Genomic DNA, 23,480 nt, shown 5'->3' with positions numbered 1-23,480 from the left:
TTTACATAAGATTATTGCTAGCGACTATTATAGCTGCTAGTGATAATCACGGTGTTCCCCTGGCGGGGCAGCTTCCTCCCCCCCACCGCAAAGAACACAATGGCTCGGGCGGGAGGGATTCCCCTGTCAACACTGTGTTGATGGGGGAATCAACACATGGTTGCAGGGAAGAAATTCAGTCTATGACCAGCCTTAGCCTGGTTGAAGTAAAGACAAGTCCATCCAGTTCTACCCACACGCAAATCAAAAACCTCCATTATACCCAATCCTATACCTACAGTTGATCCAGAGGAAGGCCAAAAAGAAACCCCCAATAAAAGCATGATCAGATTTGCTCCAGCAGGGAAAAGAAAACAAAATCCTTTCTACCACCTCAAGAGGCAATCCGATATTAATATCCAGTGCATTCTGCACATTTAGGAAAGAAACCAGGCCAAAAAAAAAAAAAGAGACAGAACCAGCTTGAGGGAGTCTATTCCACAGCTTACTGTGAAGAAACCCTCCAGTGTTTGGAGGTTAACCTCTTGGCGCCGGCACCACTTTAAGGAGGTTTACGATGCTGGGAGACAGGGCAGGGTTTAGGATCATGTGACCAACGCGATTGGCTGTCACACAATCAAGTACTTTCTGTTAGCCGTCAGTAACCATGCCGGGAGCAAGCAGGGCGCATGCTCTCGGCACAGCTGTGTTTACACCAATTCATGCAGATATGCGGCTGCTCGGCACCAAGAGGCTGCATATTTGAGTTCGGACAGCGCCAAGGGGTTCAATTTTCTCTCCAAAGAGTGCCTCTTTGTCCTCTGTGATGGCCTTAAAGTCAATAACTACATCAAGTTCACTATATGGACTTTTGTATTTATACATGTTGATCATACCTCCCCATTAATCTCTAGAGAACAGAGTCAGTTCCTTTGGTTTTTCCTCATAGCGGAACTCCTCCATGCCTCTAATCAGTTTGGTTGCTCTTCTCTGCACTCTGCAGTTCCCCCAATATCCTTTTTGTGAACTGGTGCCCAAAACTGAACTGCATATTCCAGATGAGGTCTTACTAATAAGTTGTACAGGGGCAAAACGATACCTCTCGAGTCTATAATCTTAGTACAAGAAAGGATTTTGCTCGCTTTGGAAAAGGCAGCTTGGCATTGCATACCATTAAGCTTATGATCTACCAGAACACCCAGATTCTTTACCATTAATTCCCCCAGTTGTACTCCCCTAGTGTAAGATGTATGCATATTTTTAGCCCCAGGTGCTAAATCTTTACCTGTCAAATGTCTCCCCTCTGTCTGTTATGAGAGCTGAAAAGCTGCAGATTCTGTGGGTGGGTCTGTTGTCTGGAGCTCGGTGGGTGGAGTCGTGATGTCAGTAGACTCCCCGCCCACCTCTACACTCCCCTTGTCAATATGCATTTTCTCTGTGTATTTCTAACACTGAACTTCTGCTATGATCGCTAACATCCATTGAAAAGACAGGAAAGTAACCACATGACTTCAGCATGCCAAATCATGGTGAGGTGTGGAACAGCCAATCCTTGCAGAGCTGCTGAAGAAAGGAGTGGGGGAGGGAATTTAAAAATACTGCATGTCTCTTAGGCTGTCACTCACAGCAAGGGGGAGTATTTGACAAAGTTTTTCTCATTTTGTCAAGAATTGTCTCACTGAACAATAAAAGAGGATTGCCCAGAGATGGATTAACTCTGTGTGGCAAGACTGGGTTCAAATGATGGGAAATATACTCTACAGTATGATTAAAAAAAAAAAAAATTCGGGTTTACATCCACTTTAATGACCGGGCCATTTTTTGCAATACGATACTGCGTCACTTTAACTGACAATTGCATGGTTGTGCGACATTGTACCCAAACAAAATTGATGTCCCTCCCATAGAGCTTTCTTTTGGTGGCATTTGATCACTTTTGCAGGGGGGGGGGGGGGGGGGGGGGTTTTGCACCAGAAAAAAAAATAAAAAAATTCTTCCATCAGTTTAGGCCAATATGTATTCCACATGTTTACCAAAAATGTTGTATAAGCATATGATTGGTTTAAGTTAGTTATAGCGTCTACAAAATAGGGGACAGATTTATGGCATTTAAACAATGGCGATGAATGATTTTTAGCGGGATTGCGGCGAACAGATTGGACACTTTTGGGACCAGTGACATTATTACAGTGATCAGAGCTAAAAATAGCCACTGATCACTGTATAAACGACACTGGCAGGAAAGGGGTTAAGCAGCGATCAAGGGGTTAAGTGTGTCCTAGGGAGGAGTTTAACTGTGGGGGGAGTGGACTGACTGGGAGTACAGAGAGATCACTGTTGCTGATCACTAGGAACAGACGATCTCACTGAACTCTGCCAGTGTAAAAAGCAGATCCCCATTCTGCCTCTGAGGAGCGATTGTGGGTGGCCGGCGGACATCGCAGCCACTGGACCCACGATGTGCAGCGGGCTCACGCCCACAGCGACTCGTGCACAAAACGACGTACGGGTACGTTTTGCACAACAGGGCAGCCCTGCCGCAGTATATATACGGTGGGCGGTCCTTAAGTGGTTAAACAATCAGGATGGCTCCAATTTACAAACCAACCTCAATGCAAAGGATGTTATTCCACTGCATCTTCTGCAAAGAAGCTCTGCCCGCAGGGCCGCGTTATTCATACACCAGTTTCCTGTGAATGACTAACTACTACAATAACCGTCAGCCTTTGTGGCCGATGGAGAGTCGTTCCAAATGCACTGTGAGGTTACTGATGAGCAGCCTCATAGTTTACTCACAAGCCTTACAGCTTGTAGACAGCCAGCCGCATGATCCACCGATTATAGGTGCAATGCTTTCCAGGCTCCTTTGGGGAAAAAGTCATAAATATGTTTTTCCTGCAAAAATATGTACATTTATTATTTTTTCCCCAAAAGAGTCCCAACACTGAACCTTGGGAAACACCACGAATAACCTTAAACCAGGAGCATGAATCACTACTCTCTGAATAGGGTCTTTTAGCCAGTTTTCTATTTTACTTTACATTTTTAACTGAGGTTTCCAAGCTTTTACCTTATACAATGATAAAAAAAAGATTATGCATTTGTACTTCAAAACAGCAATTACAAAAAAAAGAAGTGCCAAAATAAGTGGTGTTTCAAAAATTTATTCACAAATGAAATTTGATGTGCATCACTGGGGGGGCTGCTGTCCACGACCACGTCCAAATCCTCCTCTCTAAACAAAAGGAGTAAAAATGGAATAATTAGTTTGAAACAGGGAGGTACATTATATAAGGTCATGCTTGATTTGTTGATGAATAGTTAAACTTACAAACTGGAATTCTGTAGCTGCTCCAGCACCAGCCTCAGCCTTTTTGTCAGAACCAGCTGTAATATAAAAAAATGAAAGTGAGAAATTAGGAACAGGGCTAATTTTAAGAACTGCACCTTTTATTTTGGTATGGGCAAAAATACAAATGCCTGATCTGACAGAAATCCAGTGAAATTCTCAAATAAGAATGTTCATTCAAATTTCGCACCATTAGTGGGCCGTGGCAATGGCTGATTTTTGTGCAGTCATCAAATTAAGTGAACAGGCATGTTGGAAAGTTGCTGAAAAACGCACGATTTTCTAATCAATGATGGGCGAATTGTGCGAGAAATAATTGAAAAAGAAAAAGCGCAAGAAAATAAAATTCCCAGAAAGAAAAGCACATTCCCAACCATTAAGTTTATTTTTTGTAGTAACATGGGGGTGAAATTGAAGTCTTGGTTGGTCGCATTTCAAAATCAAAATGGCACCATCGAATCACAAAATTTCTAATTTTCAAAAGAAAATTAGTTCGGAATTCGACCCATGTATGGCTTGCATTAGGTTACTGCACTGAATTGACAATGCTTTTAACATCTACATATTACGAAGATGCCAAGGTTCCAGCAGGGAACTCCTCGAGCAGAGCTGTTTGGGATTTCCTGTGCAGCAAGTGGCACAGTTGTGAACTCAGGTTGTCAGCTCAGAATCAAGCATATTTTTCTGTATTTTCAGTGTTTTTAAAGCGATTAAACATGAGGAAATTTGCATGCACTGCATGGATGTAACAAATATGTAGTTTATGTAAATTTTACCCAGACATACAGCCGTGGCCATAAGTTGAGAATGGCACAAATATTAAATTTTCACAAAGTCTGTTTCAGTGTTTTTAGATTTTTGTCAGATGTTACTATTGTATACTGTGAAATATAAATTACAAGCATTTCATAAGTGTCAAAGGCTTTTTACAATTACATTAAGTTTATGCAAAGACTCAATATTTGCAGTGGTGACCCTTCTCTTTTTCAAGGCCTCTGCAATTCGCCCTGGCATGCTCTCAATCAACTTCTGGGCCACATCCTGATTAATGGCAGCCCATTCTTCCATAATGAAAGCTTGGAGTTTGTCAGAATTTTTGTTCACTCGCCCCTTGAGGATTGACCACAAATTCTCAATAGGATTAAGGTCTGGGAAATTTCAATGTTTTGTTCCCCAAGCCACTTAGTTATGGTCAGTGCCCTATGGCAAGGTGCTACATCATGCTGGAAAAGGCATTGTTCCTCACGAAACTGTTCTTGGATGGTTCGGAGAAGTTGCTCTTGAAGGAGGTTTTTGTTCCATTCACTATTTATTCATGGCTGTGAGCCCACTCCCTTGGTTGAGAAGCAACCCCACACTAGGTCTCAGGATGCTTTACTGTTGGCATGACACAGAACTGATGGTAGCACTCACCTTTTCTTCTCCGAACAGGGTTTTTTCCAGATGCCCCAAACGGAAAGGGGATTCAGAGAAAATGACTTTACCCAGTCCTCAGCAGTCCAATCCCTGTACTTTTTCCAGAATAATCAGTCTATCCCCAATGTTTTTCCTGGAGAGAAGTGGCTTCTTTGCTGCCCTTGACACCAGGCCATCCTCCAAAAGTCTTCACCTCACTGTGTGTGCAGATGCACTCACTCCTGCCTGCTACCATTTCAGCAAGCTCTGCACTGGTGGTGCCCCAATCCCACAGCTTAATCAACTGAAGGACACAGTCCTGGGGCTTGCTGGACCTTCTTGGGCGCTCTAAAGCCCTCTTCACGAATGCAGTGGAAAAGTTTTTCATGGGATGACATTCATTTTCATGGCAAAGAGGGACTTTACAATTAATTGCAATTCATCTGATCACTCTTCATAACATTCTGGAGTATATGCAAATTGACATCATAAAACTGAGGCAGCGGACTCGGACTTTGACAATTATTACATTTTCACATTCTCAAAACTTTTGGCCACAGCTGTACACTTACAAGAAAAAAAAAAAAAGTTACATTATGGGTAGACTACTATTTTGGGGAGGGGATTTTGCTCACGTCACACCCTAAATACAGGTATAACTTTTGCAAAAGGTGGACTTAGCCACACACTTACGTGGAGCGGCACTGCGTCTGTAGGTATCTCTGTCTGTCTCACCACGGGACAAGCGGGCAGGTCGTTCGCCCTCTAAACCTAAAAAGAAATCAGTGGTAAGAAACATGCAACCAACATCTTTAACAGAAAGTAAATGCCTGGTTCATGAGAAATATTCACCAGTGTGGAAGGGGACATACAAAGCAAATTGAATTAGCAAAGTGGTAACCACCTGACAATGTACATAGACATGCATTTCCATTGAGTTTAAAGTGCATCAGAAATGACGTCACATTATTCACAATTTGAAATTATCGCTAATCTGACATGTGTAACCCCATTGGAAAAGCCTTTACAAACCTCTACTTTTATTTCTGACCATTGTTCTGCTCTTTGTGCTGCGTCACAACCAAGATTCTCACAGGCCCAACTTATAAGTGGACCTCGCCAGACCTACAACCTTAAACAATACTGGAAAGAATTCAAAAACACCTGTAACAATAAAATCGGTCATCTCTTCTAGGGATAGGATTATTCACTTAATGCTTTTTCACCACAGCCATTTCACTCCAGCCAAAGCCAAACGACTAACAGTTTTGAGGCTGTTGGGCAACTGCTCACTTTTTGCATTGTGTGTGGAACTGCCCTGTCATCTTGGCTTTCTGGTCTGAGGGGATAACATTTCTACTGCTTTGGGTTTACACAATCCACTACATCCTAAAAACTGTTTACTTGGGAAGATAAAATGTTTGTTATGTACTCTTTACTTCTATGCCAAGTAATCCTACCTTCTCCATAGACACCTGGATGAGATTGAATGGTAATCTTCTGTTATATAGGATACTTAGGCTGGGTTCACACCTATACGAATTGGATGCGGAGAAACCTGCATCCAATTCACATGACAGGAGATTGTGACTGGCTCTCTATGGAGCCGGTTCACATATCGCAGTTGCAGCTGCGGAGTGGCTTGCACAGGAAAGCTGTGCATCCCTGGCTGTTTCAGGGCCAAGTTCAGGCAAAAATTCGGCCCCAATTCATCCCGGAGAACAGGGACACACCGGACCCCTGCTGCGAGCCTCATCCGGAGGTGTGAACCCAGACTCAAACTTAGGAAAAAACCACAGACTTTTGATAGTGTGTGCAATCATTGGGTTGAAAGTCCCCTTACCTCTTCAGATCCAGGATTTTAATAACATTTTTACTCTTCTGTATAGCTGACTGACAGATGCTGTTTGTGGTACCCCTTATGTAACTGCTACTGTATAACTCTTATAAAGTTATATCTGAATTTAAGAGTATTGTTTTTCACTAGGGTTCAATTGAGCAGTTGTGTGTGTTCTCTCTCATTAAACTGTCTGGAAAACTTGAAGAGATCTTACAAAAAATAAATAAATGCCTGTGCCATCTAAACGAACAAAAAAAAAAAAAAGGGACTGAACTCAAAAAAAGATTTTCTATGTTACAGGGAAAAAATATAAAAAAGGTTATTTGTGGCCAAGCAGTGCTTTAAATAAAGTGTACCTTTGGTCAGGAAAAATAGCAGCGCACTTTCTAGTATGTGTGCACGTCTAGGCACCCCTGTGTCTACAGCCTCCTAGCAATTTATCTGCAGTGTGAGATTAAGCCACTGCTACCTCTGACTGCTAGTCCCATCAGATTTGAATAGAGGATTTGGCGATGTCCCTGCTGGCTCTGCTTACTGGAGGCTGACCTGATCAAGTAAAGCTCTGCCTCTACCAAGATGGCCACCTCCCACTAAAAGACAGTGTAGCGTAAGTCAGTAGTAGGAGGGATCACAAGTAATGCTGGTGAATTAGTCCCTTACCCTGCAGTCTACAGAATACTCTCTTCTCCATCAGAAATGGGGTGGGGGGCATTTTGTAGTCAACAGAGATGGCTAGGGACCATATAACTGATAAAGAGTGCAGCACAGGGTTTACAGAAATCAACTTAAATAGGACTTCAATAACTTACAATTAAAATTAGATTGGATTAAAAGGTCAAATAAACTTGCTAGTTCATGCACAACAGTTCAACCAGAATACATTCTTGATTCAAACTCATCTTAAAACAAAGTTCGCCTCAACTCACAGAAGTGCAAGTGTTCTAAAATGCACATGCAGTATGGCGTGTTAAAAGTGTACGTAAACTCAAAACAACAAACTTCCTTTACTTGTTGCCTTTTGGTTTGTTTGAATGGTAGTAAACGCCTACATTTGATTTTTACCTACAGGTAAGCTTATAAATAATAAAGCTTACCTTTAGGTAAAATGAATATCTCTTAAACGCGCAGTTTAGATATGTCAGCGAGTAGCAGCCGGTGACGTCACCAGCGCATGAGCTCCGCAGGAACGGCATACATGTGCAATTTCTTAGAAGGTCTGTGCCGTGTTTGTGACTCCTGCGCACATGCAGGGGAGTGACATTGTGGCTCCGCCATGCAAGAGGCTGCAGCTCACAAACCCAGAAGGAAGACCAGGTGAAGATGGAAGCCTGTGCAGTGGTGACAGCGTGTCGCTGGAGGGCTTCATTTCTAGGCAAGCCTTTCATAATGTGCTAAGATGCATACTAGCACATTATGCTGGTACCTTACAGAGGGAATTATTTTTTTTATTTTTTTTTTTAGGTTTAGTAATGCTTTAAAAACATAGCATTGAAATAGTTTTGTTTCATCTGTACATATAAAAAAATAGATCCCGACAGAGGCCTGCGATGTTCTTTGCATGCTTATCTTTAATGTTTCCATTAGTTTCTTAGGACTACAGTAAACCCCGTCCCCATGTTATAAAGCAAAAAAGGGAATTAAAGCGGAGTTCCAGCCAAAAGAGGAAACACCGCTCATCTGCCTCCCCCCCTCCAGTGCCACATTTGGAACTCCACTTTTAAGTGTAGTCCCCCTGGGTCAGAAAGACTCTTGGCAGGATCACCAAATAAAAAAAAAAGACAAAAAATACTGCCATATCTAATGACTGGTAAGCTGCAATATTACATTTTTGTTCTTGTGTCTAGATGCACTTTAATCAGGTTTCATGACCCTTGGACTGAGTATCACGGTATATGTTGAAATTCACCAAAGACCCTGCTGCTCAAATCCATAGGTCTCCTTTGCTCAACCCTTGCATTTTTGCTACATTGGCAGGCTAACTAGCATTCTATTACCTTTAGGTCGTGGTCTGCCCGTCTCAGGACGACTCCTCCTTAGAGTTGCAGGAACAATCTCTGGAGGAAGGTGTAGAAAATCCCGCAAGTACTGGATGCCCTCATTTGTCAAGTACCAGTAAAAGTGACGCCAAGCAAACTGCTCCTTCACATACCCTCGAGACTTCAAAGACTACAGGAAGAAAAAAAAAAAAAAAAACCCAATAGGGATGAGTTTCAAAATGCCTACTTATTCTTTTTAATTACACACAAAGGTAAGGTTTAAATCATTCCCAATATTACTGATAAGCGAAAATAGCTTTTAAAACACAAACGTGTAAGGTCTCACTTCCCACGCAAGCTTGACAACTATAATGATGAAAACAAAAGGTTTACACATGTTCTAAGAAGATTTCCCCCTCACTTACCTGCATAGCTTTCATGACATGGAGGTTAGGTACATTCTTGTCTGCCAACTCTGGATGCTTTGGCATATGCACATCCTTCTTGGCCACCATAACTCCCTCCTTAAACAGGAGCTCGTAGATGGCAATACGGTTTTTCTTGGGCATCAACATCTAAAAAGGGAGAGAACGCACAGAAAAATCAAACTTCTGAAAGGGTCTTAAAATATTAGCACTGCATAAGTAGACCTGTGTAGCCTCATTTACAGTAAACCTACCACGAGAGATATATGTGTGCCATCATTGCCGATGTCTCTTTAAATGCTGGTTGCCTGCTGTCAAGGCACAGACATCAATACGTTAAAGGGTAAGTTCACTTTTGAAAAAGTTGCACCTTTTTAAAATTTTTTTTTTTTTAAAAGGAGAGCATTTCACTCACGATCACCAGATTGCAGGTTCAACCTCAAGCTGCTGCAGACTCTCAGGATAGCTGTCTGCCTGTACCTCTGATACGAGCTGGCAGTTACCTGAGAGCAGGAAGGTCAATGAACTACCAGAGCACTCACCAACACCCTGGCAGGTCATTGAGAACTACAAGCTCTCAGCAGCAAAGGCTGACTGTACTTGTCTATCCATTCAAAGGAAACTGTGACTGAATGACACGGCCACATGGGAGGAGCACCGTGCTGGTTTCAAATTGTGACAGCAGGTGTGGGAAAAAGACCCCCTGCCTGCTGTCACAGGGAGGGGGGAGGGATCGGCCGTGCGGGGTGCAGATGGAGAAGGTGAACACATCCACAAGTATGCAGACGTGGGGATTCAAAAGTCCTTATCTGCATCCTTCGGGTCTCCCTGGCTCCATCCCTTGTCAAGACCCCTCAGGAGATCTAGGGGGTCGAACCGTCCATCCATTCGACTTGGCAGTGTGCACCTTACCATCTATGCGAGTTACTGAATGCTCTTTTACCACTGGTGGCTAGCAGCAGCTGTCCCTTGTTTTGTTTACATTCATCTGTCAGCGGGGAACAAATGAAGGAGTCATCAGTCGTCAAGGACGCAGCGGCCCGCTCCTTAACAACCGATAATTGCTGCATTCTTCGGTGTATATTTCAGATATCAGCAGAATACCGCTGGCAGCTAAAATAACAGAGCAAGCAGGTATCGGTTTTAAGTATTGGTGCATTTGCATGAGTATCGATACTCATGCAAATGCTTAGTATTGGCACAGATACCAATATCTGTGCAACCCTGATAAAAAAACCAAACATTTTATAGCAGCCCAGATCCTCCTCTTCTCGGGTCCCTCCCTCCTGTTGAGTGCCCCAACAGCAAGCAGCTTGCTATTGGGCACCCAAACCGAGGTGAAGCTTCCTGGACAGCTGGGGAACTTGTGCACATCGCTGGATAGAGATGGGACTCAGGTAAGTATAAGGGGGTGCAGGGGCGGCTGCTGCTGCACACAGAAGCTTTTTACCTTCTGCCTTTACAACCACTTTAACCTCCCTGACGGTATTCCCGAGTGTGGCTCGGGGTTAAATTTCAGTCCCATTAGCAGTAACCCCGAGCCACACTTGGGATTACATTGCAGGATCCTGGTGCAGTGTTACTTACCTTGTCCCCAGGATCCTGCGATGTCCCCCGCTGTGTCTGCGGGCTCTGTCTCCTCCGAAGCCTCTCCGTGTCAGGCTCCGTTCCCTGCGAGCGCACGGGGGCGGAGCCTGGCGGCAAATAAAAAAAAAAAAAAAAAGTACAAACTATAACACATACAGTACTGTAATCTTACAGATTACAGTACTGTATGAAATGATTTCACATCCCTTTTGTCCCCAGTGCTTTGGCCCATGCCCTGCATGCAGTTTTAGGTTATATATACTGTTCTTTCTGCCTGGAAACTGGAAATTGTCCATAGCAACCAAAAAGAGTCCCTTTACGTCAAAAGTGGCTTTAGAGCAGCTAGAAAACAGCGATAGTAAAATTAGAACATTTGCAGAATTGAGCGATAGTGAATCGTGGGGAAATGTATTTTATTATTATTATTATTTTTTTTTTTTAATTATTTATATTTATTTATTATATTATAATTTATGTTTTTGTGTTTCAAACTTCATCATACCCGGGATATCTACTAGACTCTTGTTTGGACAGATTTAAGTGTGTTATTGTTAAGAATTACAGACCTACAATATAAAACGCCAAAATAACTGTACCGCTTTCAGCACCTAAAATCCGAAATAATCATACCGCCAGGGAGGTTAACACTCACATGACACACATATTCTTCACTAAGCAGCCAGTATTTCTGGGCTGAGCGTTCACTCCCAGCACAGAGGCCGAGCGATAACACAGCTCTTGGTCCCTGCTAAAACGATTGGACGCTGGTGGGACCAGCTCCCAATCAGCTCACAGCCTGTAACTTGCTTGACTGATCTTTCCTGTACCCCAACATCCAGAACTTTAAGGGACGCCAGGGTGGGTAGAAAAGGGTTAAAGCAAGAATGGTTTGACAGAGGCAGGCTTATTAATATGTACATGGGTGATTTTAAAACCTTTCCTGAAAGATTTAATTTGACAGATAGTAACCGACGTTTAAAAATGTCCATTTTGTTGCATTTACAATTTCTTTCTTCAAAATAGTCAAAAATTAAAAAAACGCCTGTAAACAAAAATGAGGTTAAATGTAAGTTACCATGTGTACAAGCTGTTACAGGTGTTTCAAATGCCTCTGAACATCCATCCTGAATGCATTTTGTTGCTTTCCAAAAAAACGCTTCTAAACTCAACTGCCTAGAAATGACCCTGTGTACATGTACTAAGATAACAGAGGAGAGTTCAGGGGCAGCTGGAAAAATAAATAAAAAAACGCCCAACTGCTCCTAAACGTCTGTTTACCAGCAGCAGTGTACATGAAGCCTTAGGCCACTTTCACACGTGCGGATCATATGTCCGTATTTCATCCATCCGTTTTCGGATGAAATACGGACATACATGCATCCCTATGGGATAGCGGGTGTCAGTGGATGAACATCCGCTGACACCCGATATCATCCGGCCCCGCTATTGTCCGATTCAGACGGAGGAAAATCCTATTTTTCTATCCGTCTGCAGAGCGGATTGGATGAACACGGACAGACGGTCCCTGTTAATCCGCTCCCCCCCATAGGGGAGAGCGGGGATCTGACAGGGCGGTCCCTGCACAGTGTGCAGGGACCGCCCTGTCATCCGCCAACTCAGCGGGGATCAACGGAGCGATCCCCGCTGAGCAAGTGGATGGTCACAGGTTGGATCAACACGGATATGCACGTGTGAAAGGGGCCTTAGGAGGTTTATAATCCGTCCAGCATTTGTGCTCTACAATTGGAAAGAACACCCTTCACTCCCTGCCCCATAATCAAAACAGGAAGTGAGGGAAACCACTGGTAGTCCCCAATGGAGGTTTTCCTCTATTTTGGTTCTGATGTAGTAATAATAAAAAAAAAAAAAAAAATCAATCTGTGTCAACAGGACAAAGACAGAATTAATCCCCCTAAGAGGAAAACAGCAATAAAAATCTACATGTGTTGCAATCACTTCATGAAAGAAAGGAGAGGAGGAAAAAAAAAAAAAAGTTTTGGACTTCAGTTATACTTTAAAGGGGTTGTAAACCTCGTGTTTCTTCACCTTAAAGCGGAGTTCCACCCAAAATTAGAACTACTTCCGCTTTAAGGGAGGTGACCCCCTGACATGGTCCCAGCTCCCACTTCCTCCCGGCAATCTGGGACACATCACAGGTCCCAGATGATTGTGCGGCATGCACAGTGGGTGCCTGGCTGTGAAGCCACAGCCGGGCGCCCACACTTACAATGCTGGCGCTGTAGGGGGGGGGGCGGCGATGAGGAGCGGGGCTTCGCTCCCCCGCATCGCTGGCCCCTGGGACATAAGTGTCCGATTATTAAAAGTCAGCATCTGCAGTATTTGTAGCCGCTGACTTTTTTTTTTTGCAGAACTCCGCTTTAATGCATCCTATGCATTAAGGTGAAAAAACACCTGGCAGTCACCAGCCCCCCCCCAGTTTTACTTACCTGAGCCCCTTCATCTCTTCGGCGGGGACGCGCTGTCCCAGCTCTTGATTGGATAGATTGATAGCAGCGCAGCCATTGGCCACAGCTGTTATCAAATCCAATGACGCGGGCGCCGAGTCCGGCATTCGTGTCTATGGACGCAAATGCTGGACTTGGGGAGCACTCCCGCAAGGTAACCCCCTCAGGAAAGCACTTCTCTTAGGGGGTTATCTGATGCGGGGTAGGAGCCACGAGAGCCACCGGGGGACCCCAGAAGAGGATGTTCAGGGCCACTGTGCAAAAAACAAGCTGCAGAGTGGAGGCAAGTATGACATGTTTGTTATAATAAAATAAAACCCATCCTTTATAATCACTTGTCAGGATCTTATACATGAAATAACTAAGGCCACTTAACCATCGCTGAAATTGAACGATGTGCTTCCCTTCAACATATCTAACACGTTTTCTCTCGCATGCTTTCTAAAGCCTGATAAATATTCTTCCTGGGAGAACTGCTCTCTGTGCACCCCATCTCCCCCTACTACAGACACTCACTACTACACTACAGACCGCACACACATTCCTTCACTAAAATAAACAAAGCACTCGGCGAAGGATGAAGTTGTAGCAGTAGAGCTGAACACATAGGATACAATGCAGGCAGCAGAGCCAGGGAGCCGCTTGTGGACAGAGCAACGAGTAGGCCGCACCAGACGCCCGAGCCCCACCACCGCTATGCTCACTGAACACATCTCTTCCTACTCAGAGACGCACAATATTCAGCGCCTCTGTTCCTTCTGAAGACCTTCTACTAAACGCGGGGGCACCCGACCTGTACGGTAAACGGATGGCCGAGAAATAAGACCGATTCCAAATACGCCGGTAATCACTCACCTTTGCAGCTTTCTCGGCAGCCGAGCAGGAAAGGAAAGAGCATGCGCAGAACGAGCTACTTCCCTCTGCCCGTAGGACCCCAACTGGGATGTCCAAGACACTGCCTGACTGAAAAATCGTGTTCACATTGTGTGCGAAAGTGCTTTATATTCATGATTGGTTATTGCATACTAAACTATATTAAGGTGCAAATGATGGATTCACTTTTCTTCAAATGTAACAGGAAAGCTGTGTTTGTGAATAAGGAAATATTCCAGCCAATCGTAGTTGGGAACTGTCACAGAGTTAAAAACACAATCAACAGCAATAAGCTATAACATCGATAGATTAGATAGATATTCTTAATCTTTCATTAACCACTTTACCCCCAGAAGATTTTCCCCCTTAATGACCAGGCAATTTTTTGCTATACGGCACTGTGTCACTTTAACCGGCAATTGCGCGGTCGTGCGACACTGTACCCGAAAAAAATTGATGTCCCCCCCCCCCACCCCCACAAATAGAGCTTTCTTTTGGTCATATTTGATCACCTTTTTGCGATATAAACAAAAAAAAAAAACAATATTTTTTATTTTTTGCTATAAGTGCTAGTTCACACCAGATGCAGTTCCGTGTGCTTTTTTTCTGCACAAAATGCATGCACAGTGTTTTTTCCAATGGCTCTAGTTCACACCATGCAGTCAGTTTCTAGTCAGTTTCTGCCTTGGAAACTGACTACATGGAGTGAACTAGAGCCATTGGACTACATGGAAAACACTGTGCATTCCTTTTTAGTGCAGAAAAAAAGCTCACAGAACTGCGTCTGGTGTAAACTAGCACTTAGAAAAAAAAGGGGTGGGGAGCACTGGACTGCATCAAAAACGCACCAAAAACACATAAAAAACGCGAGTGCAGAAAAGCACCTGGAACACATCCGGACTGCGTTTCTATGGTGTGAACTGGCCCTAATAAATATCCAAAAAAAAAAAAAACAAATTTCTTCATTATGTATTCTTCTACATATTTTTGGTTAAAAAAAAAAAAAAAAAATTGCAATAAGTGTATATTGATTGATTTGCACAAAAAGTTATAGCGTCTACAAAATAGGGGATAGATTTATGGCATTTTTATTACAATTTTTTTTTTTTTTACTAGTAATGGCGGTGATCTGTGATTTTTAGCAGGACTGCGACATTGTGGCGGACAGATCGGACACTTTTTTTGGGACCGTTGACATTTATACAGCGATCAGTGGTATAAAAATGCACTGATTACTGTATAAATGACACTGGCAGGGAAGGAGTTAACGCTAGTGGGCAATCAAGGGGTTAAATGTGTTCCTTGGGAGGTGTTTCTAACTGTGGGGGGAGGGGACCGACTAGGAGTACAGAGAGATCGCTGTTCCTGATCCCTAGGATCATTCTGTACTTCCCTGGCAGAACTGGGATCTGTTTGTTTACATTGACAGATCCTCGTTCTGGCTCTCTGTGGAGCGATCGTGGATGGCCGACGGACATCACACATCAGCTCCCCCCGCTGTATAGCTGTTAAAGGGACCAAAGTACAGCTACGACGATTTGCAGGAACAAGCTGACCTGCCGCTGTATAATGACGGCGGCTGGTCGGCAAGTGGTTAAAGCACCTTACTATACCTTAGCCCCATTGGTCCAACACTTGCATAGTCCCTCACCACAGGAGTTCAGTCATCCCAACACACAGGCAGTGTCTTAGAATGTATATTGAGAGGAACATGTAGATTCAAAAATTGACTGCAAGCAGTTTTATTTTATTGCAAAAGAGACATTGCATGTATAGCCAAGTGCTAGCATAAAGTACCTTCTTTAACCACTTCAGCCCCAGAAGGTTTTACCCCCCCTTCATGACCAGGCCATTTTTTGTGATACGGCACTGCGCTACTTTAACTGACAATTGCGTGGGCGCGTGACGCTGTACCCAAATAACATTGATGTCCTTTTTCACCACAAATAAAGCTTTCTTTTGGTGGTATTTGATTACCTCTGCGATTTAAATTTTTTGCGCTATATACAAGAAAAAGCGACGATTTAAAAATATATATAAATATATTTTTTACTTTCTGCTATGATACATGTCCAATAAAAATGAAAAAAAAAAAGATCAAAATTTTCTCATCAGTTTAGGCCAATATGTATTCTGCTACATATTTGTGATAAAAAAAAAAAAATCCCAATAAGAGTATATTGGTTTGCGCAAAAGTTATAGCATCTTCAACTGATGGGGTATCTTTTACGGATTTTTTTTTTTTTTTTTTTTTACTAGTGATGGCAGGGATCAGCAATTTTTAGCAGGACTGGAACATTGCAGCGGACAAAATCGGACACCTGACACTTTTTTGGGGACCAGCGACACTAATACAGTGATCAGTGCTAAAAAAATATAGGCACTGTTACTGTACTAACGACACTGACAGGGAAGAGGTTAACACCAGGGGCGAGCAAAGGGTTGGGTGTCTCCTAAGAATGAGCTCCAGCGTGTTCGCACAGCCCATGTGCAGAGCCCGCCAGGAAGTCGGCACTGCGCTGCTCTAATCACAGGCAGTGAGATATTTCCCGATCTCTGCAGCCGCGCATCGGGACAATGTCTCACCGCCTGTGATTAGCACAGCGCAGTGCCGACTTCCCGGCGGCCTCTGCTCGTGGGCTGAGCGAACACGCTGGAGTTCATCCTTAGTGTCTCCCTCGTGGGTGCTTACTAACTGTGTGTGGATTGCTCTGACTGGGAGAACACAGAGGGGTTGATTTAGTAAAGGCAAATCCACTTTGCACTACAAGTGCACTTGGAAGTGCAGTCGCTGTAGATCTAAGGGGGACATGCAAGGAAAATAAAAAACAGCATTTCTGATTGCACATGATTGGATGATAGAAATCAGCAGAGCTTCCACTCATTTTGATCTTCCCCTCAGATCTACAGCGACTGCACATCCAAGTGCACTTGTAGTGCAAAGTGGATTTGCCATCAGTAAATAAACCCCATAGATCCATGTTTCTGGTGAGCAGGAACACAAGATCTCTAGTTCTCCCCCGTCAGAACGGCGATCTGCCTTGTTTACATAGGTAGATCGCCATCCTGCCTCTCTGGGGAAAAATCGCGGGTGGTCGACGGAACTGCTGTTTGGCTCCCCCTCTGTCCAATCAGCGTGCGCACCCCCAGAGGCTACTGCACAAAGCGACATACAGGTACGTTGTTTCGCGCAGCCGGGCCGCCTTGCCTCAGTAAATGTACGTAAGGCGGTCTGGAAGTGGTTCACCACTTGCTTAATGGGCACTTATACCCACAATTTTCAGCTTTCAGCGCTGTCACACTTTGAATGACAATTGCGCAGTCATGTAACACTGTAACCAAATTACATTTGTGTCATTTCTTTCACACAAATAGAGCATTCTTTTGGTGGTATTTAATCACCACTGGGTTTTTTATTTTTTGCTAAACAAACGAAAAAAGACAGAAAAAATAAATTTCAGTTTGTTATAAAATCTTGCAAACAGGTAATTTTTCTCCTTGATGTGCGCTGATGAGGCTGCACTGATAGGTGACACTGTTGAGGAGGCACTGATGGGCATTGATTGGCAGCACTGATTGGCAGCACTGGTGGACACTATTGGGACGATGTCCCTTCAACAAATGCTGGTTATCGGCTCTCCCCTTCTCTCCTCACGGTGTCAGCGCGAGGAACAAAAAGTTGATAACTGGCTTGTGTGGCTTCCGTGATCCGCTGTCATTGGAAACAGCAGATCATGTGGTAAATGGACGCTGTGATTGGCCATTTACCCCGATCTGTGATCAGCTAGGTCTGAAGGACTCGGCTGTCACAGAGCACACCACCTGTAATAGGCGCCTCCACGGCAAAGTAAGCAGCCATTCAGCTATAGTGCAGGTGCGAAGGGGTTAAAGAAAGGAGGCTGAAACAGGCTCTGTAAGGTGGTTGGTGGCACAACAAGTCCCAGTGTGACTACTAACACAGCCTCTATAGATACTTCATTTTGCCTCCCATTGGCTATCATTGATTAGCAAGAAGGAGATGCTGCCAAACATAGAAGGATGGGAAATATAGTTTTGGTATATAGCAGAGATATGCAATTAGCGGACCTCCAGCTGTTGCAAAACTACAAGTCCATCATGCCTCTGCCTCTGGGTGTCATGCTTGTGGCTGTCAGTCTTGCTATGCCTCATGGGACTTGTAGTTCTGCAACAGCTGGAGGTCTGCTAATTGCATATACATGTATAATTGCATAACCCTGGTATATTATTATTATTATTCACGATTTATATAGCGCCAACAGTTTACGCAGCGCTTTACAATGTATAGGGGGGACAACACAATTACAGTACAGTTCAATACAAAAGGTACAGGAGGGCCCTGCTCGTAGAGCTTACATTCTAAAGGGAGGGGGTGGTGGTACAAAAGGTAATAGCTGCAGAGAATGATTTGATGGGGGTATATAGAATAACATTATACCACTGCAGAAAGTACAACTCCAAAAAAGCTTTGCGGTAGAAGGGGAGGAGCGAAGCAATGAGGAGGAATGCTTTGAGAAAGTTCTTGGTCTTAGTGGTGAGACAGGAGTAGAGGAAGGATGCAGGGATCTGAGCATAGAGTCTGAAAAGTTTTCCTGTCCTGCAGCGGACATGACACTTCTGCGGAGGATTGGCTGGGACTGGCTATCTGATACCCATTAATATAGGAGCGTCAGTGGCCTCAGGCAAGCTACAGGATCCCAGTGAAGAAGCTGTTATGCCGCGTACACACGGTCGGACTTTTCGTCTACAAAAGTCCAACGGACGCTGACGGACTAAAGGTGGCTGGTAATCCGATCGTGTGTGGGCTTCTCCGGACTTTCAACGGACTTTTTTAGCCTCAAATCCGACGGACTTTAGATTTGAAGCATGCTTCAAATCTTTACGTCGTAAGTACGACGGACCCCGAAGTCCGCTCGTCTGTATGCTAGTCCGACGGACAAAAAAACGACGCATGCTCATAAGCAAAAACTAAACGGAAGCACTCGGTCTAGTAAAACTAGTGTTCGTATTGTAGGTAGCACATTCATCACGCTGCAAAATCTGTGATCGTTCAATGCAGCGCATTTTATTTCTTCTTTACGAAGGCTCTAAAGAACGAAGGTGTTTTGCTGTTCATAATCAGAGTTCTCCCAAACTGATTTCTGGATTCTTTTTCTCTTTGATCTCATGAATGATATAGTATGCCTTTTTAAAACAATGTTTCCATACTAATAATACTTTTTCCCCTTTTTATTTTTTATTTTTTATTTTTTTTATTTTTTTTAGGTTTGTAAAGTTAACACAAAGAACCCATTATTATTTTTTTTTTTTTTTATAGTGTTTATTTTTTAGTTTTTAGATAAAGTTAACCCAAAGCACCGTTTTTGGTTACGTAATTTTTTGGATTTTCAAGACTTACCACTTGAACATTATTAACATTAGTAATGTATTTTTGGTGTGTTTTTTTTCAAACTCAATGAGATTGTTGTCCCTTGTTAATTTAACATTGTGTGTAAAATCAATGATTTCAAAGAAAACACATAAAGTCTTTTGCTAAACTCAAAAAATATCCATTTATTCATGGTCAAAATAAAATAAAGAGGAAGTCAACGCTGGAAAAAGTCGGTGTACCAGAAAATTGGGATCTTGAGGAGTCCATATAAGAGGGAGCACAATCTGGTCCAAGAATCCCAGAGATCAACAGCACCAGCAGATGATCTAGATGTCCCCAGACTGTGGTCCTACAACAGCCTGCGTCTTCTGTCAGACCAGACTGAACCCAGGTCATCATTTTCTTCTCTTCCCTGCAGCCTTTCCTCCACGCTGCCCTGCAGCCTTCCCTGTAGCCTTCTTTTGAGGCTGTGGCTCTGGTGTTTCAGTTGTGGCAGGAGGAGGAGGAGGAGGAGGAGGAGGAGGAGGAGGAGGAGGAGGAGGAGGAGGAGGAGGAGGAGGGGGGGCTGCCTCATGTAGTTGGGTGTTTTGTGTTAGCGTGCCCTGCAGCCCCTTATGGATTGTTTCCCCAAATAGGCGCTCACAAATGAGGCGCTGCTCCCAATCCATCTGAAGAAGCCTGCTGGCTAAGTAGCAGCCATAGGATTCTTCCGCTTCGGGGGGGCTTTTTAAAAAACGGGTGGCCTCTTGCATGAGGCGCAGGGATGCGTCCTGTGTGACCATCCCCTTCCTGGCCCTTTTTTTGGGAAGGTGGAGGGGAGGCACTTGGGATTCGGTCAGGCTTCTACTGGGCCCAGCCACCTCGCTTGGCCCAGCCACCTCACTGGGAGCAGCCACCTCACTGGGAGCAGCCACCTCACTGGGAGCAGCCACCTCCTGCCTGACACTGGGCCCAGCCTCCTCCAGGATGATGGTGAATCCGGCCTCCTCCAGGCTGTCCATGGGCCTGGTCTCCTCCTGCCTTCCACTTTCCCCACATTCCTCCTGGATGGACTCATCCTGTGTATAAAAAAAAGGACAATAGTTTGAGTATATTTTTTTGGCTTCATCAATGACACACAGTTTGCTTCTCATGAATAGCAAATTCAATGTGAATACTTCTCTTTAATAAAAGAGTCTAATCAGACACCATAATTATTTCAAGCAGGTGCCAAACATATTTAGCCACTACTGTCAATTGATATGTATACCCAATTTTGAGTGCCAAATTATTTTAGACAATTATAACATCCAGTTAACATCATTAATATTAGTACAGTAAATATTTGTTTAAATCATTTACCTGACTCCAGATGGTCATATCTGGTTCATCCAGGATGGAAGACCCAGCTTGCTCCTCATCAGCCTCTGCTGGGGTGGAGGGAAGGGTGGAGGGAAGGGTTGAAAGTGATGGCCTGGCTTCATTCTGGTCATCCAGAAAACGGAGTTGATTGTAGTACCACAGCCTGGGTACATAAACATCATCTGCTGATGCTCCTGATCTCCTTGATTCCTGGATCTTCTTATGCTCCCTCTTATACATGTTCCTCAAGCCCCCAATTTTCTTGAGCAATGTCTCCATTGTTGCTTCCGGGATGGTCGCCTGGACAAAGGCCAGAAGTCTCTCCAGCGTTGACTTCCTCACATGCTTAGCATAATACTGAGGGTGTTTCACCTCCCACAAATTCCTCATCTCTCGATATTTGGAAATAAAAGATGTAAGGAACTCTGGATCCTTAAATAGGGGATTCATTATATCTGGAAAAGATGAAGTCACAAGACAAAAAACACTTTTATTATAGGTTTCGGCTAACCCCTCATCATCTTCTCCCTATGTAGGCCTCATCAATCTATCAAGCCATATAGGCCGCTTGCTACAAAGTCATGACCATAAAAACCAAAAAAAAAAAAAAAAATAAAAAAAGAATATATCTAAAATTACCTTCGTTTTGTAACGTCCAGGTCCACTATCACCTACCACAGAACGTACGTACGACACGTGCGCAAGGCCCCTCTTTATACACTACGCATGTGTGAAACTCCGCCTGCGTCGCCCGCCCCTGACGTTCGAAATTAACTCATGTTCTCCGCCCCCTAATTCGACGCACAGAACGTACGTACGAGACACGTGCGCAAGGCTCTTTATACACTACGCATGTGTGAAACTCCGCCTGCGTCGCCCGCCCCTGACGTTCGAAATTAACTCATGTTCTCCGCCCATTTTTTGTTACGGCGCGTAGTGGAGTTAAAGAATGGCGGAGACACCTGAAATGTTGACGACCTCAGGTAGTGGAGACAGCCCGGAGGCTGGAACGTCAACAAAATCTGTGAGGCCTAGATTTAAGGCCTCTAATATGAGTTTTAAAGAGATGGTGGAGATGGTGGCCATTCTTCACAAAGACGACTATGATGGGAAGTATGGGCCGTACGCACGGCCAAATTTGCGCAAGGCCAAAATAATGGCGAAGGTGGTGGAAACTTTGCAGGCATCTTTTGGGGTCCAGCGCTCCAAAGACCAACTGCGAAAAAGATGGTCTGACCTGAAACTCAGGGAGCCGGATCAATACCGACGTATCCGGAAAGTTCTTAAAAAAAGTAAGTACTTGTCGTGTTTTTATCTTGTGTTTATTACCTTGTATATTGCTCCATGTGCTTTTCCTTCCTATCCGATTTTTGTTTTCATCGTTTTAAACGATCTTTTAAGAAACCTCGTTAGTTACATATCTATAGATATATACATATACACATATACACATATATATATATATATATATATATACACACACACACATATATATATATATATACATATATATATATATATACACATACATATATATATATATATATATACACATACATATATATATATATATATATACACATACATATATACATATATATATATATATATACACATACATATATACATATATATATATATATATATATATATATATATATATATACACATACATATATACATATATATATATATATATATATATATATATACACATACATATATACATATATATATATATATATATATATATACACACACATACATATATACATATATATATATATACACATACATATATACATTATATATATATATACACACATACATATATATATAACTATATATAAATATATATATATATATATCTAACTATATATATATATATAAATATATATATATATCTAACTATATATATATATATATATATATATATATCTAACTATATATATATATATATCTAACTATATATATATATATATATATATATATATATATATATATATCTAACTATCTATATATATATATATATATATATCTAACTATATATCTAACTATATATATATATATATATATATATATATATATATATATATATATATATATATATAAAAACGAGAGAGAGAGAGAGAGAGAGAAATATATATATATATATAGAGAGAGAGAAATATAGAGATAGGTAGATAGATAGATATAGAAATTTAAAACATTCTTTTGGAAGATTTGAAGTTATCTTAATTTTTTGGCTTTACATTTAGTTAGATAGTTTGAGATTTTGGTCCAGATATAGAGAGAGATCAAAAGATTATTAACTATATTTTGAGATATTGATATCTATCTATCCGATATGTCTTTCAAATTTTAAATATTGAGGTAAAATAGGAACTCTACACAAACCACTTCATTACAAATGTTGGAAAATTACTATGTACTAAAATATCTGTGTGCTAATTAGATTAAAATAATTTTTTGTTTCACATAGGGGAAAAATCACTCAGCCAACCCAAAGCAAAACATGATTGGGAAATAAGCCCAAGTCCCATTGAGGATGTGGAGGAAGGAGAGGTGGGCGACATGGGCACCCCACCAGGTCAGTGTCTGACACACCAGCTTACGGTAATCTATGCATGGCTGCCTTTTATTTTATGTAATTTTTCTACTCTATTTTAGGTGATCTGGTTGTGCTGGAGTCAAGCAACAGCGCCACCCCCGAGGATGTTAATGAACTTTGCGACATGGGCACCCCACCAGGTCAGTGTCTGAGACACCAGCTTTATGGTAAGGTAAACTTATGTGTGCATATTTCTAAACATATTTTTTTTTTTCATTCCACTTTAGGTCCAACTGACTATTTTACCCCA

General features: G+C 42.6%; 2 protein-coding genes across 2 annotated transcripts; both read right to left on the bottom strand.

Moving 5' to 3' along the window:
- Positions 1 to 3,127: 3,127 nt before the first annotated feature.
- Positions 3,128 to 13,975, bottom strand: RPS10 (ribosomal protein S10). Its single transcript, XM_073616029.1, has 6 exons — positions 13,872 to 13,975; positions 8,965 to 9,114; positions 8,558 to 8,729; positions 5,417 to 5,494; positions 3,311 to 3,366; positions 3,128 to 3,214 (listed from the first exon to the last, which is right to left on the bottom strand). The coding sequence occupies exons 2-6, from the start codon at positions 9,112 to 9,114 to the stop codon at positions 3,170 to 3,172; spliced, it is 501 nt and encodes a 166-aa protein (XP_073472130.1). The 5' UTR covers positions 13,872 to 13,975; the 3' UTR covers positions 3,128 to 3,169.
- A 4,662-nt stretch (positions 13,976 to 18,637) lies between these two features.
- On the bottom strand, positions 18,638 to 21,425 carry LOC141128628 (uncharacterized). The gene is made up of 2 exons (XM_073616022.1): positions 20,620 to 21,425; positions 18,638 to 20,336 (listed from the first exon to the last, which is right to left on the bottom strand). Exons 1-2 carry the CDS (start codon positions 21,067 to 21,069, stop codon positions 19,674 to 19,676), a joined length of 1,113 nt encoding a protein of 370 aa, XP_073472123.1. The 5' UTR covers positions 21,070 to 21,425; the 3' UTR covers positions 18,638 to 19,673.
- Between the last annotated feature and the right edge of the window lie 2,055 nt (positions 21,426 to 23,480).

Source organism: Aquarana catesbeiana, linkage group LG02, assembly GCF_042186555.1.
Source record: "Aquarana catesbeiana isolate 2022-GZ linkage group LG02, ASM4218655v1, whole genome shotgun sequence".
In the NCBI taxonomy this organism is placed as follows: Eukaryota; Metazoa; Chordata; class Amphibia; order Anura; family Ranidae; genus Aquarana; species Aquarana catesbeiana.
This window is presented reverse-complemented; position numbering and strand designations above follow the sequence as displayed.